Source organism: Phacochoerus africanus, chromosome 2 (assembly GCF_016906955.1).
Source record: "Phacochoerus africanus isolate WHEZ1 chromosome 2, ROS_Pafr_v1, whole genome shotgun sequence".
NCBI lineage: Eukaryota > Metazoa > Chordata > Mammalia > Artiodactyla > Suidae > Phacochoerus > Phacochoerus africanus.
Window position 1 is genome coordinate 139,095,949 of NC_062545.1, and position 15,847 is coordinate 139,111,795.

Here is a 15,847-nt window from a genome sequence, read left to right on the forward strand (position 1 = left end):
GAAAAGATATTCAACATCACTCATTATTAAAGAAACACAAATCAAAACCACTATGAGGTACCACCTTACACCAGCCAGACTGGCCATCATCCAAAAGTCTACAAACAGTAAGTGCTGGAGAGGGTGTGGAGAAAAAGGAACCCTAGTACACTGTTGGTGGGATTGTAAATTGGTGCAACCACTGTGGAAAACAGGATGGAGATTCCTCAGAAAACTAAACATAGAACTCCCATTTGATCCAGCAATCCCACTCCTGGGCATCTATTCAGAAAAAACCATGACTCACAAAGACACATGTACTCTGATGTTCATTGCAACACTATTTTCAATAGCCAAGACAGAGGAGTGGATCCAGAAGATGTGGTACATATACACAATGGAATATTACTCAGCCATTAAAAAGAACAAAATACCAGCATTTCTAGCAACATGGATGGACCTAGAAATTATCATGATAAGTGAAATCAGCCATACAATGAGACGCCAACATCAAATGCTATCACTGACATGTGGAATCTGGAAAAAGGACAGATTGAACTTCTTTGAAGAACAGATGCTGACTCACAGACATTGAAAAACTTTTGGTCTCTGTAGGAGACAGTTTGAGGGGTGGGGGGATGTGCTTGAGCTGTGGGATGGAAATCCTGTGAAATTGGATTGTTATGATCATTATACAATTACAGATGTGATAAATTCATTGAATAATAAAAAAATTTTTAAAAAGAGAAGATGTGGTACATATACACAATGGAATACTACTCAGTCATAAAAAGAATGAAATAATGCCATTCACAGCAATATGGATGCAACTAGAGATTATCATATTAAATCAAAAGAAAAAGAAAGGCAATCACTTAAATAATTACAATGGCACAAATGAACCTATCTACAAAACAAAAACAGACTCACGGATATAGAGAACAGACTTATGGTTGCCAAGGGGGAGTGGGTTGAGAGAGGATGGAGTGGGAGGTAGGGGTTAGCAGATATCAGCTATAATGCATGGAGGGGATAAACAACAAGGTCCTACTGAACAGAACAGAGAACTAAATTCAACATCCTATGATAAACCGTAATGGAAAAGAATATATATAATAAAAGAATGTGCATACATATGTATATTCACATATACATATATAAATGTATAGCTGAGTCACTTTGCTGTACAGAAGAAATTAACACATTGCAAATCGACTATACTTCAGTTTTTAAAAAACCAACGAGTGCTGGCTGGGATGAGGAGAAATCGGAACCCTCATTCATTGCTGGAGGAAATGTAAAATGGTGTATCGTCTTATAAAGTAATTTGGCAGTTCCTCAAAATGTTAAAAGTAGAGTTACCAAATGACCCGAAATTCCATTCTTGGGTATATACCCAAGAGAACTGAAGGCTACATCCACATAAAAACACAATGCTCATGGCAACATTATGGATAATTGCTAAAACTGAAATTAACCCAAGAGTCCATTAATCAGGAAACGGGTTTTTTTTTTTTTTGTCTTTGTTTTTTAGGGCCGCACCTACGCCATATGGAGGTTCCCAGGCTAGGGGTCTAATGAGAGCTGTAGCCACCGGCCTACGCCAGAGCCACACCAACAGGAGATCCGAGTCACGTCTGCGACCTACACCACAGTTCACAGCAACGCCAGATCCTTAACCCACTGAGCAAGGCCAGGGATTGAACCTGCATCCTCATGGAGGCCAGTCAGGTTCGTTAACTGCTGAGCCACAACGGGAACTCCCAGGAAACGGATTTTCTTTAAAGTGGTATATCCATACAATGGAATGTTCTTCTGCTATAAAAGGAATGAAATACTGATACATGCGACAACACGGATGAGCCTTCAAAACATTAGGCTAAGTGAAAAAAAAATGCAAATGACCACATGTTGCATATGATCCCACTTAAATGGCATGTCCACAAAAGGTACCTCTATAGAGAGAAAGCAGATTCGTGGTGCCTATGCCGGAGTGGGGGGGCGGGGGGTGTGGAGAGAGAGATGGCTGAGGGGTACAGGGTTTCTTTTTGAGGTGCTGATTATGGTGGTGGTTGCACAAATCTGTAAACACACTAGAAACCATGGAATTATATACTTTAAATGAAATAAATTTTATGGATTTTAAATTATATCTCTTCAGAGCTACTATACAGTAACAGGCAAGAACATGAAGGACCTGAATAGTAAGTTCAGCAAAGGTGATTTAATACAACAACACGCCATGCACACAGCCTCACAGACACTCCTGTGCAAGTCCATCACATGGAAAGGACCCTGCACACAGCCCCACGCCCACAGGGCCGGGCCCTGCCACACAGGGTCTGCTCTGAGCTCCAACATGTTTCCCTCTAAAACCAAGCGGTTATCATACATCCTTAAATGAACTGCCTCAACACATCAGTTTTTTGGGAGTAGCTTTCGTGGCTCAGCGGTTAGCAAACTCCACTAGGATCCATGAGGGTGTGGGTTCGATCCCTGGCTTCATTCAGTGGGTTAAGGATCCGGCATTGCCATGAGCTGTGGTGTGGGTCACAGATGGAGCTCAGATCCCAAGTTACTGTGGCTGTAGTGTAGCTCCAATTAGAACCCTAGCCTGGGAATTTTCATATACCGCGGGTGCAGCCCTAAAAAGCAAAACAAAACAAAAAACAAACAAAAAAGACATCAGTTTTTCTTCCTTGGCAGGATTCTTTTATTGAACAATAACTTCATCAAACCCCTGAGGCATTTAGATCCGTCCACTTCCACGTAAACACAAAGCACCAATGATTTATCTCAAACAGGAAAATATTCACAGCTCACATCTAAAGGTTACATCTCATATCACATTCCCCCCCACCCCACCCCCACCACCACCCCAACCTGGCTCCATGTGTAAGGTTGGGCCTCCTTCCCAGAGAACCTACATGCACTGGGATGGCATGAGTCTCCATGTGGGGCTCTAAACTCTCTTTCTATTCAATTGGGCATGTCTCTCTTTTTAAAAGGTGTAATGGAGACAAATGCACTGAAAGACTCCAGGAGAGACCCTTCCTAAGAACAGCTACCTTGAACCCAGGGTCCATGCCTCACTTATCTGTACATGCCCTGTGCCCAGCAAAGGGCTTGGCCCTGAGCAAGCACACAATGTGTATTGTACAACAGGATGGATGGATGGGTGGATGGATGGATGGATGGATGGATGGAAAGACAGGTGGGTGGATGGGTAAATGGGTGGACAGATGGAGGAAGAGAGAGAATGGGAGAAATGGATGGGTGGGTGAGCAGATGGACAGATGGATGGATGGACAGATGAGATGAGTGGAGAGATGTAGAGAGAGAAAAAGAGGGACAGGGAGATGGACAAGTGGATGGATGGATGGATGGATGAGTAAAGAGATAACAGAGGTCCTGCCACACAAGCCCTCAGACTACCAGGGCAGCAGCAGGGGAGTATCTTGCCAGCGCTTGGCACTGGTGGTCTCCTCCCCATTCCAAGGCTCCAGAACCAGCTTCACCATATCCCTAAAATCTAAAACTGTCTTTCCATCCACCTCTCCACAGCCTAGCAGCAGAGGAACAGAAGGCAGATGTCACTCTCTCTCCTAAGGTGACCTGTGACCATCCATCCCTCCCCCCAGTTACTAGGGGCCAGCTCTGCACTGGGGACACAAGAGGCAACTAAGCAGACCCAAGCTGAACCTGGTGGAGGCCGTGGAGTCCCAGCAAGTGACTGGTACCTGGAGGCCACCTGGGAAGGCCACCTGAAGCAGTGGTGGTCAGGAAGGGATCTGAGCCGAGACCAGACATATGAGCAAGAACGAACCTGACATGCGTGCAGGTGTGTGTGCACGTTTGTGTGTGCAGGAGGGAGGGGGAAAAGGTACACACCCTGGCAGACCCTGAGTGAGACCCTGATGTGTCAGGATGGGGAAGCCTGGTGGCCGGGGGCCAGAAGGCAAAGCAGGCATGCCCAGAGGTTGGAGCAGAGTCAGCAGGCCCTCTGTGACCAGCCCTGGGGGCTCCAAAGATGGTGTTAAGCCACAGAAGGAGCAGGGGTACCTTCAGTGATACAATCAGATGTGCATTCCCCCCAGACATTAGGGCTGACACTTGGGTTGCTTGCCCCAAGATGACCTGACCGGATTGCCTGGAAAGAAGCCTACTGACCAAAGGGGAGGCTGAGCCAACTACACACAGCGTCTACCCCAACCTCCGGGAGATGGGCTCTGGGGCCTCATGAAGAGGGCTGCACTGGACTTTCCCATGAAGGGCCAGCAGCACTGGCCACTTCCAGCCTCTCCCGTACTCACTGGCGTCTGGAGGGGAGAGTCCCTGGCTCAGCTCCAGAACCCCAACAGTGGCCGAGCACCTGCCCCCAGCAGAGCTGTGTAGGTTTGTAGAAAGTGGAGGCCACGGTCACATGCAGGCCCAGTAGTTAGCTTCATGGTCACCTTTATTAGCGCAGGCCTGTCCCCTGAAGGCACCAATATTCCAGCAGGACCATCAGCCCAAAACCCCCTCTGGTGGCTTCCCTTGTGAATTAGATGCTAGTTGATGCTGGCGTTTGCCTGGAGTTGCCCTGAGGCCTCCCATGTGTCAGCCAGACAGGAGCCAGAGGCCCAGGGTGGGCAGCCGGCAGCCTGGCCCTCCCTCAGGGAGCTTCCCACGGCACTGATGCTTCTCCACAAAGGAAGTGTATGTCCTTAGAAACCCGTCTGGTATCTGGGGTCTCGCTTGTAGGGCCAGGCTGTGGTGGGCAAACCCAGGAGGGATTTTCTGCTACGTGGACAGGACTGGGCCTGGCTTCACTTCCTTGTGCTAAAGAGGCATCTTCATGTGGTTCCAGTGTAGTCTTTTTTTTTTTTTTTGGTCTTTTTGTCCCTTTAGGGCCATACCCATGGTATACAGAAGTTCCCAGGCTAAGGGTTGAAGAGGAGCTGCAGCTGCCAGCCTACACCACAGCCACAGCAACACGGGATTTGAGCAGCGTCTGTGACCTGCACCACAGCTCACGGCAACGCTGGGTCCTTAACCCACTGAGAGAGGCCTCATGGATGCTAGTCGGGTTCATTAACCACTGAGCCATGATGGGAACTCCTCCAGTGCAGTCTTGACAAATCCAACCCTGAGTAATAGAAACTGTATTAGGTTTAAGGAATGGGCTTCTGAAATCTGAGCTTGGGAAAGTGATTCCCAGCATGTTGGGATTACATGAACTACTTTCTCAGAATTCCCATTGCCTGAGCCCACACACCCAGCCTGAGGTAGAGAGGGTGGTCTGTGCAGTCATTTGCTCCTTCAAGGACACGGCAAGGACAGAGGCCAGCTCCAGGCCACAGGAGCGTGGAGTGACAGGCAGCTCTCGAACCCACATCCCTGTGGGTCCAGGTGGGCACTCAACAGACTCAGCTGGGCCTCTGCGAGTCAGGGGTTAGGAGCTGGGCCGCGTGTGCTTTCGCCAAGACCGCCCGGGCAACCCAGCATCCTCCGCTGTCCTCTTAGCTTCCATTCCTTCCAGCTCAGCCCAGCGGGCTCTCTTGAGCCACCCCATAGCTTCTTTCCTGGCACTATCTCCATCATTCTCCAGTTCTTCTCCACTGATCCTCTCCTGAAATCAGAGAAGAAGCAACAAAACATTCCAATGAACATTGCAGGGGCCCTCTGGGGGTCCTGGGCTGGCTGGGCACTGCTCTGTGAGCTCAGTGTCAGAGCAGGTAAGCCAGCTTCAAACACCAGGCCAGCCATGGGGACTCTGTGCTTTGTATGTAAGATGCTCCGAGTGCAGATTTGCTGATGGGAACACATCTGCTGGTAGGAAGTGAAGTCTCGGCTGGGGGAGATACGGGAAGGAACAAAGCCAAGGGGCACTACTTTAAACATTGCAAAGTGTAGGCTTCCCTGGATGCATGCCCATGGGCGTCAGGCCACCCTGTCCGCCCCCCCCCTTCCCCTAGTGGCCTTCAAGGGTTAAAAGGAGAGTCAGAGGTTAGCGCACACACTTGGTTTGGTGGCCTGATAGGGTCATAAGTCAGCCTGCCTTTTCTCTGCGACCCAAGGAACGTGAAAGCCACCCTCTGCCAGATGGCTACAACTGACCTCAGACACCAGGCAGCTTTTCTAAGATGATCCAGCACTTTCTGGGACATCTTATGCCTTTGATGTTGAGCCTCCTACTCCAGAATCATCTCCAAGATAAGCAGTATCCCCCACAAAGTGCAACTGTTAAGCTTTGCAGCTTAATACCATGGGCGATTCTTTAGGGATTCACGAGCCCAGGCCCTTCCGTGCCAGAGAACGGATGTCATTGCAATTGCCTTGTGCAGACAAAGGTCTGGATTGGCCTCAGGAAAACACCTGTGGAGTCATATTACTTCAAAACCTTCTAAAATACTGAGTGACAACAGGCCACCAAGAAATATGCAGCAGACATCCTTTCCCGTGATTCTCCCCTGCCATTGCTCTGAGGCATCCTGTATCCTAACACCCAATTCCATTTTCTAGCCTCTGGGCTTGAGGGGCGGGGGAGGCAAGAAAGCCAAATTTGTCCACACATTTGTTCTGCTTTGAAGATGCTGGCCCGTCCCAGAATTTGAAATGCAGATTTTTCAATGTTTCCTCCACAAGGCAGTTACAGCCGATTCCCATGTGTTCTCCATTTAGTTCTGGCTTCTCTGGAGCTTGTCTAGCTGGGGGAAAAGGACCATGAAAAGCCTAACAGAAGCAGCCTTTCCTCCCACCGCAGCTCAGAGGATCTCAGTGTACATCACAGGCCACTAGCTGGGGGGTGCCCAGAGCAGAGACGTTCAGGAAGCTACCCTGGATGACGCAGTGACCAGTCCTAGAGGGCCATGTCTATCATCATACCTGGTCGTCTTCTCCAATAGTGGACCGTCTGGGTCCATCGTCTTGAGAAGTCTGCCCATGACTGGTCACATCCTTCGTGGGGTTTTCCAGATGAACTACCATCCCCAAACAAGAGAGGGATGGGTGAACAGGGTGGCTCCCGAGGGAGCGGAAAATCAAAAGATTAGTAAGACACTGGGGGCCCTTCCAAAAGCATGGTGCCCACTCATTCCTTTGACCTCGACCCTGACACCTGCTACATGCCCCCCAAGGACAGGAATACCTGCCAGGTGTTGGGAGACATGAAGTAGTCATTCCACTTGAGCATTTCTGAGCTGGAATTTTCATCTATTTTCCAATAATTCAGGCATTAAATTAAGTCAGGTTTCCCATTCTATTCCTCTTTGCTCACTGGAATTCCTACTTGTAAGAGACGCCATAATCATGCCTTAATTCAGCCTCCCTCCTCCTCCTCCTATCCTATCAGTACCAGCTTGGAAGGGGGTGACTTTCTTATCCTACTGTGCTCCTTCCCATACCCCCAAATCCATATGTGGAGCATGGTGGGGGAAGGTTCAGATAAGGTTTGCCTTAGGATAAAATATATAGTTTTCCATTTGAGCTGCAAATATGAAGGAAACACATTTTTCAAATAAAAAAATAATTGTATTACGTGTTTCCTATATAAACGAGTATCTGAAGTTTATTTCCAGACCTTATAAAGGAGGAAAATTTGGTTTGGCAAAATTTAACTGTGAGCACTTAAAAATACCAGCCCTCTTTAGTCCTCTCTGATACATAAAATTTTTTGTTTGTTTGTTTGTTTGTTTTACAACTTCACCTGTGGCATATGGAAGTTCCAGGGCCAGGGGTTGAACTGGAGCTGCAGCTGAGGCCTATGCTACAGCCATGGCAACACTGGATCCAATTTGCATCTGAAAACTACACCACCACTTGCAGCAATGCTGGATCCTTAACCCACTGAGCGAGGCCAATGATCAAACTCGCATCCTCATGAACACTATGTTGGGTTCTTAACCCACTGAGCCACAGTGAGAACTCCTGATACATAAAGATTTTATATAAAACAGGAGCAGTTGCCCATGTGCTTTCCTTCACAAAAATGTAAGCTCATAAATGAGCTGCTGCAGACACTTAGGCAGCCTTATTCACTCCTATAGCCGTGTCATCTGCATAGCAACCGATTTTGAGAAATGTTCTATTAATAGTAATCAATTGAATAAATAAATGAATGAATGAATACCTGATGAATGAATGAGAAAATGAATGAGAATGAGGCAGATAATCCATTATCAATTTTCCTTCTTTCCTAATATGTAAAACTATGCTTTTATATACGATGGACAAAAGCATTCTAATAGCTCTCAAATGTCCACTTGCATTTTTTCCCTATATAATGAAGGTGCAATATTTAAAAAAAAAATGAACCCACTAATTTGGACTCAAAAGGATAAGAATCTGAGAAACAGCCACATAGGTAAGTCAAAGCTAAGTTTACCATCCAGCACTGCAGTGGAAGAGAATGGCCACAGGAGGGAGCCATACAACCTGTCGAAGAGCAGTATCAGACCAAAAACCCACAGAGTGCAGTGGTTCTGTTCTTGGCGCTTTCCAGCGTAGCTCACCATCATAAACTTGCTCTTGCTACTAGGCTACATAATGTCCAACTCTCCAGAACAAGCTGAAATAAGTTAGAGCTGCAATCGGCTAAGCATTAGGCTTTGAGAAAAACGATACCCCTTCCTTAGCCCAAATAGTTCACCTCTTTTTATGTACAGCCCTCTAGCTTTAAAAACTAAATGTAAATAGAAGAAAAGTATTTTCCCTATGGATGACAACTGAATCTATTAAAAATTCACCTGGACAGAAAGGAAAATATAATCTAAAAATGAAAAAAATAATGTTTAAATCTGTGTGCAATTACCTCCTGCCTCCAGCAACATTTTTGTAGTTAAAAAAAAAAAAAATCGACGGTTGACATATTCAATTACATCTCCTCCAGGGAAGAAACTTAAACATGTGTAGGCTAACAGGGAAGTCACGTCAGACAGAATTATGATCCTATTGGTCAAGTACGTTTCAAAGGCTTCAAATGTAACTGAGTGTAGAGAGAAAAAAAATGTTCCCACAAACTCCTTCTCTCCAAAGGTCTGAATAACTCTATAAATATTTTCAGGGCCTTTATAAGCCACAGATGTTATCAACAGTCAGGACTGTGCAAGCTTTAAAAGCCCTAGTCCACAAATGACACCACTTCAAAAATAGATTTTAAAACATGTGAAAAGAGAAGTTAATTTCCCGCTGGAATGTTGTAGAATGTTATAAAATGCCCTTGCCTTCCTTAGAATGTAAAAATCAACTGGCCCCACCAGGCTTCTTGTTTAGAGTTCTATTTCTGTGGCCCATGAAATTGTAGGAAACCTCCTAGATAACGCCAGAGATGAAGGGTCAAAAGATAGAGCTTGCAAAATACAAGTCAAGAAAGCAACTCTAAGAATAACTGATTAATTAAAAACTAAAAGTTAAGTGACCTAGTGAGATCTTCTCCAGGGACGAGAAGATCCCAGAATCTGTACTGTTTGGTGATCAGTGGGGAAATCCAATGGGCTAACATTGGCTGATTTCCACAAGGAGAGAAAAGACTAAAAACTGAGAAACTACAGAGCATCTGGGCCAATCTGTGATTGTATCTACAGCCCCCACTCACCAACCTGGGAGAAAACCTGAAATGTCAGCACTAACTGACAAAATTGTTACAAGATGAAGCTGCTTGGCTGAAAAGCTTCCTGAGTGAATTAAAATCCTGACTGCTGGCCCTGGGGAGACAGGAGGTGTGGGTGAAAACTGGGAACTAGCCCATGATTTATACAGGGAGTGAAACGACCACAACTTAGAAAAAAAAATTATAGACTTTTTAGTAATCTAATTGTATCCCTAATTATAATGATGGCCCTTCTACCTTCAAGGGACTCAGGCATGCTTCTGGAAACTTCTCTGAAAGTGGCCTCATTTGCCACCTTAAGGAGAGAGTTGGTGCATCTCAGAGTGACTTAAAGTGACAGGTCTAGCGTCTGAATTCTAGCTCATTTCCTCTGACCAGACCACACCAACTCTCAGCTCTTGAAATAACCCCCAGTGGAATTCTCCTCAGAGGAAGCCATCTTCCTAATTAATGCAAAAACGTTCTCCCCTGCAAGCCCCCTCCAGCCCATGCAATTTCCACATGATTTCTACATTCTGGTAGACAAGCCCCTTTTTTTTTTTTTTTTAACCTCATTCCCAGCCAAGGAATTGCAACATCCAAGTCACCAAGGCCAGGCCACGTGGGGGCTGCAGGCTTATTTGGGAAGTCCATCGATAAATTCACATGGTTGGCCAGCGAAGCGCCCGGGATCTGGGCCGGCTTCCCTGCATTTCTAACTCTCAACGCCACAGGGCAAGTCACTTAACTGCCTCATTAGGATCACAGTCACAGCCCTGCCAATGGCCTCCTTCGCGGGTGCCCAGTCACCCCATTAATATCTGTAAATATCCATTAAGCCTCCTAGCTGAAAGGCACCAGAGGAGCAAAGCCTATCACTATTATCATCAATAAATTCGCAGGCACTGTTCCCTGTCACCACCTAAGGGGAATCAGCTTGCCACCTGGAGAGAAAGTTGGCATCTCAGCTGCCCACCTGGTCCCTAATGAGCCATCTGCAGCCTCGGAAGTGGCAGGAGACCCTACAGGGACCCCAGGGGCCGCAGGGGAAGGGAAGTGAGGCTTTCATTGTGGCCAGTTAATTGACACAGGCTCCCCCTCACCGCCCCCACCTGCAGTCTAGAGGGCTCCACACCCCCACCCCTCCCCATCACCCACACGCACCTCCAGCAGCAACTGCGAGGGGCCTCAGCAGGCCATCCTCCCCTCACTCAGGGAAGGTGGAAAGATCACTGCCAGAAAGCAGCATGGAGATCCCAAGATGCTCGTACCTGCCGCTCTGGGCACCCCTCTGGCTACTTGAGGTCTTCCTATCCCTGCCTGAGACCCACCAAGTGGGCACAGACACCATCCGTCAAAAACCCGCCACCAACTCGCTGAAGGTTGTGTGTGTGTGTGTGTGTGTGTGTGTGTGTGTGTGTGTGTGTGTCTGGAACAGGGGCTGCATATGCAATAGCGCACCCACAGGCCTGGGCTGCCTGCCATCAAATAGGGCAAGAAGGACAGGGCAGGCCCCTCACCAACAGCCAACTGGGCGCTGCCTACCCTGGGGGGAGACCCACCCCAAAGGATAGGGGACCAAGCTCGCTCTTCCAGCAAACCCTTGTGTGTCTTAGCATTTTTACCAGATGCACACACTGCCTATTAGAAACAATTTTTTCAAGGGACCTTCTGTAAGAGGTCCTCTTATGTGCTTCAGGGATACTTTCTGATTGTAAACAGGGAACCCTCAGTGCCAGGGAGTTTCTGATTTGGCTCTCCTGGAGGAGATCTATTTGAGAAAGAGTATCTGGAGGTGTGGGTCATTAGGAAGGGAGGGGGAAGGAGGTCAGGATGCCACCCTCCCCCCACCCCCATTCCCACTCCCTCTGTTCCTGCAGTAGCAACAATCAGAACGTCCGCCTGGCCTGACTGGACCTGCACCAGTGAATCTATGCTTCCATTACTGACGCTAGAAATAACCAGACCAAAGAGCACGTTTTTCACCCGGACTCACAATCTGGACGTCTTGACTGTTGAAGCTGAACCTTCAACCAGATGTTGCCTCGCTGGCCCCAGGCTCCTGGGGGCTCCACCTCCCACAGGCGCCCCCGATCCTCCGGATGGGCTGCCAGGAGCTTCCTGCAGACTGAGGGGAAGAAGTTGCATGGGGTCAGGGAGGCAGCCCAGCCCTGGGGCACACAGGCCCTCTTTTGCATCCCCAGACATGGCCACTGCTGTCCTTCCTGCAGCCCAATCTGGCCCATGCCCAGCTCTGCCCCTGTTATATGCAAACCCCTCTGCCATCATCCACACACATCTGTCTCCCACTTTTATCCACCCCTGAGGGCCTTAAACAAGACATTTATTGTCTCACAGTGGTGGGGGGTTGGGGGGAGCTGGAATTCCAAGGTCAGGGTGTCAGCAGGCTTGCTTTCTCCTGAGACCTCTCTCCTTCTTACTGTGTCTTCACACCTTCTCCCTTTTGTACATCTCTGTCCTAATCTCTTCTTCCTGGAACCTACTCTTACCAATCCCACTGGGTCAGGGCTCCACTGTTATGACCTCATTAACCTTAATCACCTCCTTTGAAGCCCCATCTCCACATTAAGCCACATTGGGGGTTACAATAGAAGGGACCCAATTCAGCCCATGACATCACCCCACCAGGTCCTCTTCTCCAGTGATGTCTGCCCTCTGAGCCTCCAGAGCCCTCTTCTCCCACAGAAACTTCCAGCTCATCCACACACGCCTCAATTCCAGAATGCCCTCAAGATGCTTATGCCACGTTCACATGGCGAGCATTTCCACACAGAAGGACCCCAAACTCAGCCAACTGGGAAGTGGCTCCTGGTCCTGGAAGTGCTGGGGGATCCATCAGGCCCAGGACAAGAACGCAGATGGAAACCCACAGAGCATGATGCTCCGTACTCAAAAGGTATAAGCCAAGCTAGCCGTGTGCTAGAGAGAATGTTCTGCTCTCCTGTCTTGACAAATATAACTTCCTAACCACAGGGAAAGCCAGCTTCAAATTTAGAATTCTTGGACTCCTTGGAGTTTTGCATCAGAATGTGGCGATGCCAAGAGAACTGGCCCCCAGCCGGCAGCCGCCCGCCTCCCCACCCACGCAACTCCCCACACGCTGCAAGGAGACTGCGCATGCAAATGTGTAGGTGGAACGCAGGAACCATGCCTGCGTTCCACCTACAGCCCATCAGTGACTGTCCTGGGACCTAAGCATGTGCAAACTAGTAGCATGATCTGCCCTTAGGGGCACAGATCCAGGGACAGAGTCCACTCGGGCCCTTGGCAGCCCCTGGCAGGAATCCTGGGGTCCTGATAGCCTGAGCTGGTTTAGGAGTGGCCAGGATCCAGACGAGAACATCCTCTTGGGCTCTCTCCTCTTGGAGAGAGGTGCAGCTTCAAGAGGATGCTAAAGCCTGGGGCCCTGGGCATGAGGACCTCCTGTCCATTTGAAGGGAAGGACTGTATTGGATGAGAACTGGTCAGTGAAGCTGCAGTAGCCACACCTGGCCAGGTCTTGAGGCTCCAGTTGCTGCTTTGTGTGCATACTGCCTGCTCACTCACGAACCCAGGCACAGGCAGGGTGATACAGAAGCTGGAGGTCCAATACCTTCAGCTGGGCAGCTGAGCCCCCGAGGATGATTCAGAATCAGTACCTTCAGATCTTCTTGCTCTGCCAGGTGGAGACACAAGCCCTCATAAGGGTCTCTGCCACACTGGTCTGAGGCCAACACACTCGAATGAAGGTCTCAGAGTTGAAGTAAGAATGAGAGGAGAGAAAGACAGCATGTAGAGTGTGGACAGAGGACCAGTGCCGGGGTTCCAGAACTTTCCAACAAACCAGCACAGCAAGCCCTTTGCAGAAATTCAAGAGCTTCAAGAGTTTCATGAGACATGAAGAGTTTGAAAATACAGAGAAATGACTAAACCCACTGGAGGAAAATATGTTTTCTCCTGCTTTTCTTATGACTTCAGAGCAACAGAAGTTTCCTTGCCTTTCCCAGCTTTTCTCTCCTATCTGTTGTTCTCACACCATAAGGACACTGGAAACTCAACAGTAAGGATCCAAAAGCATCTGTGTGACAAGAAGTGAGACGGGGCCCAGTGTAGGGTGGAAGTGCTTGATGGGGGACCAGTGGATCCTGGGAGATGCTCCCCAGATTCTTCTACTCTTTGCTGACCTGGAGTGAGACATCTAACATCAGAGCTTTCTGAACTTCCTTTGGCAAAGATTTATCTTCGAGAATGAGGAAGGGGATTATGATAGTTCACATTATGTCAGCTTGAGTGGGCCAGGGGTATCCAGACATTTAGTCAAACATTATGCTGGGTGTGTCTATGAGGGTGTTTTGGGATGAGATTAATGTTGGAATCCATAGACTGAGTAAAGCAGATTGCCCTCCCCAGTGTGGATGGGCCTCACCCAATCAGTTGAAGCCCTGACTTTAAAACAAAAAGTAAGTCTGACCCACCCACAAGCAAGAGGGAGCTTCTTTTGCTTGACTGACTGAGCTGGGACATTCATCTTTTCCTGTCTTGGGACTCGAACTGAAACACTAGCTTTTCTTGGGTCTCGAGCTTGTTGGCATAGGGACTGGAACCACAAAGTCAGTGGTCTTGAGTCTCCAGCTTGCTGACTGTAGATCTTAGTGTATCTCAGTGTCCCCATTGTCTGAGCCACATCCTTATGATACATCTCTCCTCTCTATACACATATACACCCTATTGGCTCCATTCCTCTGGGGCACCCTGACTAATGCTGGGACTCAGTAAGACGGGAATGGATGGGGGAGCCATCTTTGGCAGTAAGAGCCACACAGGTGCCCAGTGTTCAGTGCACCCAGAGCCTGTCTTCCCTTCTGTTCCTGGACTGTGGCTCGTGCTGGAAGGGCTCAGTGGTGAACTATAACCTTCGGGAAACAGCAGAGGTCCTCCTCTGAGGCCTGGGCATCATGGCAGAAGTTTCCTGGATTCTTCTCTCTAATGCTGTGCTGATTTGTTTTTTATTATTTCTAAACCCACTCATTTCTCAGGCTGGGAAAGGTCAGCCCCTTGTGATCAAGCTTAAAGTCTCGTTGGTACTGGAGATTTCTCAGAAGGAAGCAAAAAACCCACAGATGTGTCATGATGCTGGGAGCTCCAGGGGGCCTCCCGGCCCCAGAGTCACCTGAAATGCACATGAGTTAGCCGTCACCACTCCTCAAGCACCGCTCCCTGACCCATTGGATTTACCTTGGTACATGGCAGGGGAGATGGGCCAGCTGATGCCCAGGGCCTCATCCTCTCGGAAGGTCTGGCAGAAGTCCTGCAGCATGGCCAGGCCCAGACCCTGGCGGCGGTGGCTCCTCCTGACGAACACAGTGTCAAAGACAGGCAGCAGGTAGCACGCACTTGTGCCATCACCACACAGGCTGCCTGTGGGGAAAGCAAGAGACACACACTGTCTCCTGGGCTGGACTCCCAATTGGTCAGCTCACTGGTACCACCTGGAAGCAGGGCCAGCCTCAAAAACTAGACCACTGAAGACAGAACAGCAGATGGTTGCAGACCCCCAGCTCTCCAACTGACTGGCCAGCCCACGTGTTAAGTGCTGTGAGCATTGCCACTAGTCTAACCCTAATCCTATTGTCCTGAAATGAAAAGTAAACCTGGGTGACTGAGCAGGGCAAGACTGTCATGCATCCAGACTCCTCAGACCCTCCCCTCACTGCGTACAGTTCAGAGACACACACACCCCCACCAAAGCCAAAGAGGAGCATCTGGGCAACATCAAAGTTCACCCTGAACTCAGGGATGGGGACTCTCCAGCTCACCATGTCCAATTACAATAAAGTACATTTACCCCAAAGAGACTAAGTCCTGTTTCTCGTAAAACATCAATGACCCTGGTACAGCAGAGCAAGAGAGACAATAGCCGGTACCCTTTTTACTATTCCACCCTGAACTGAACTTTACTATAAGCAGTGCAGTTGCTGTTTCTACAATAGGAACTTGGCCTTGCAGTCAATCACCTCTATTGTCACCCGAGCTAGGAAAATGCCACATGGACCTGACTATATCACTTTCCTCAGGTCCCAACTGCACAAGTGCCCTAGATGCCCTAGATGCCCTGCAGTCCCAGACAAAAAAAAACATGTCCTATATACAGCTCCTACTGGAAGAGGTGGTATCTGCACCTGCCAAGATTCAGAAGGTAATTTCCCAAACAAACAAACAAAAAATGATTCCAAATCTACTTAGCCAGGCTTAAATGCAAAGTCACATGCTGCTGTAGTGAACTATTTGCAAAAATGACCA

The 15,847-nt window shown here is 48.5% G+C and overlaps 1 protein-coding gene across 3 annotated transcripts in view; it reads right to left on the reverse strand.

Moving 5' to 3' along the window:
• Positions 1–5,014: 5,014 nt before the first annotated feature.
• Positions 5,015–15,847, reverse strand: part of LOC125119600 (protein FAM169B-like) — a 96,587-nt gene continuing 85,754 nt past the window's right edge. For all 3 annotated transcript variants that reach the window (XM_047766797.1, XM_047766798.1, XM_047766799.1), the window contains 4 exons: positions 14,783–14,965; positions 11,544–11,675; positions 6,847–6,941; positions 5,015–5,590 (listed from right to left, as the gene is read on the reverse strand). In XM_047766797.1, coding sequence (XP_047622753.1) covers positions 5,414–5,590; positions 6,847–6,941; positions 11,544–11,675; positions 14,783–14,965 — 587 coding nt within the window. In that variant the 3' untranslated portion in view covers positions 5,015–5,413. The remainder of the gene's footprint in view (positions 5,591–6,846; positions 6,942–11,543; positions 11,676–14,782; positions 14,966–15,847) is intronic.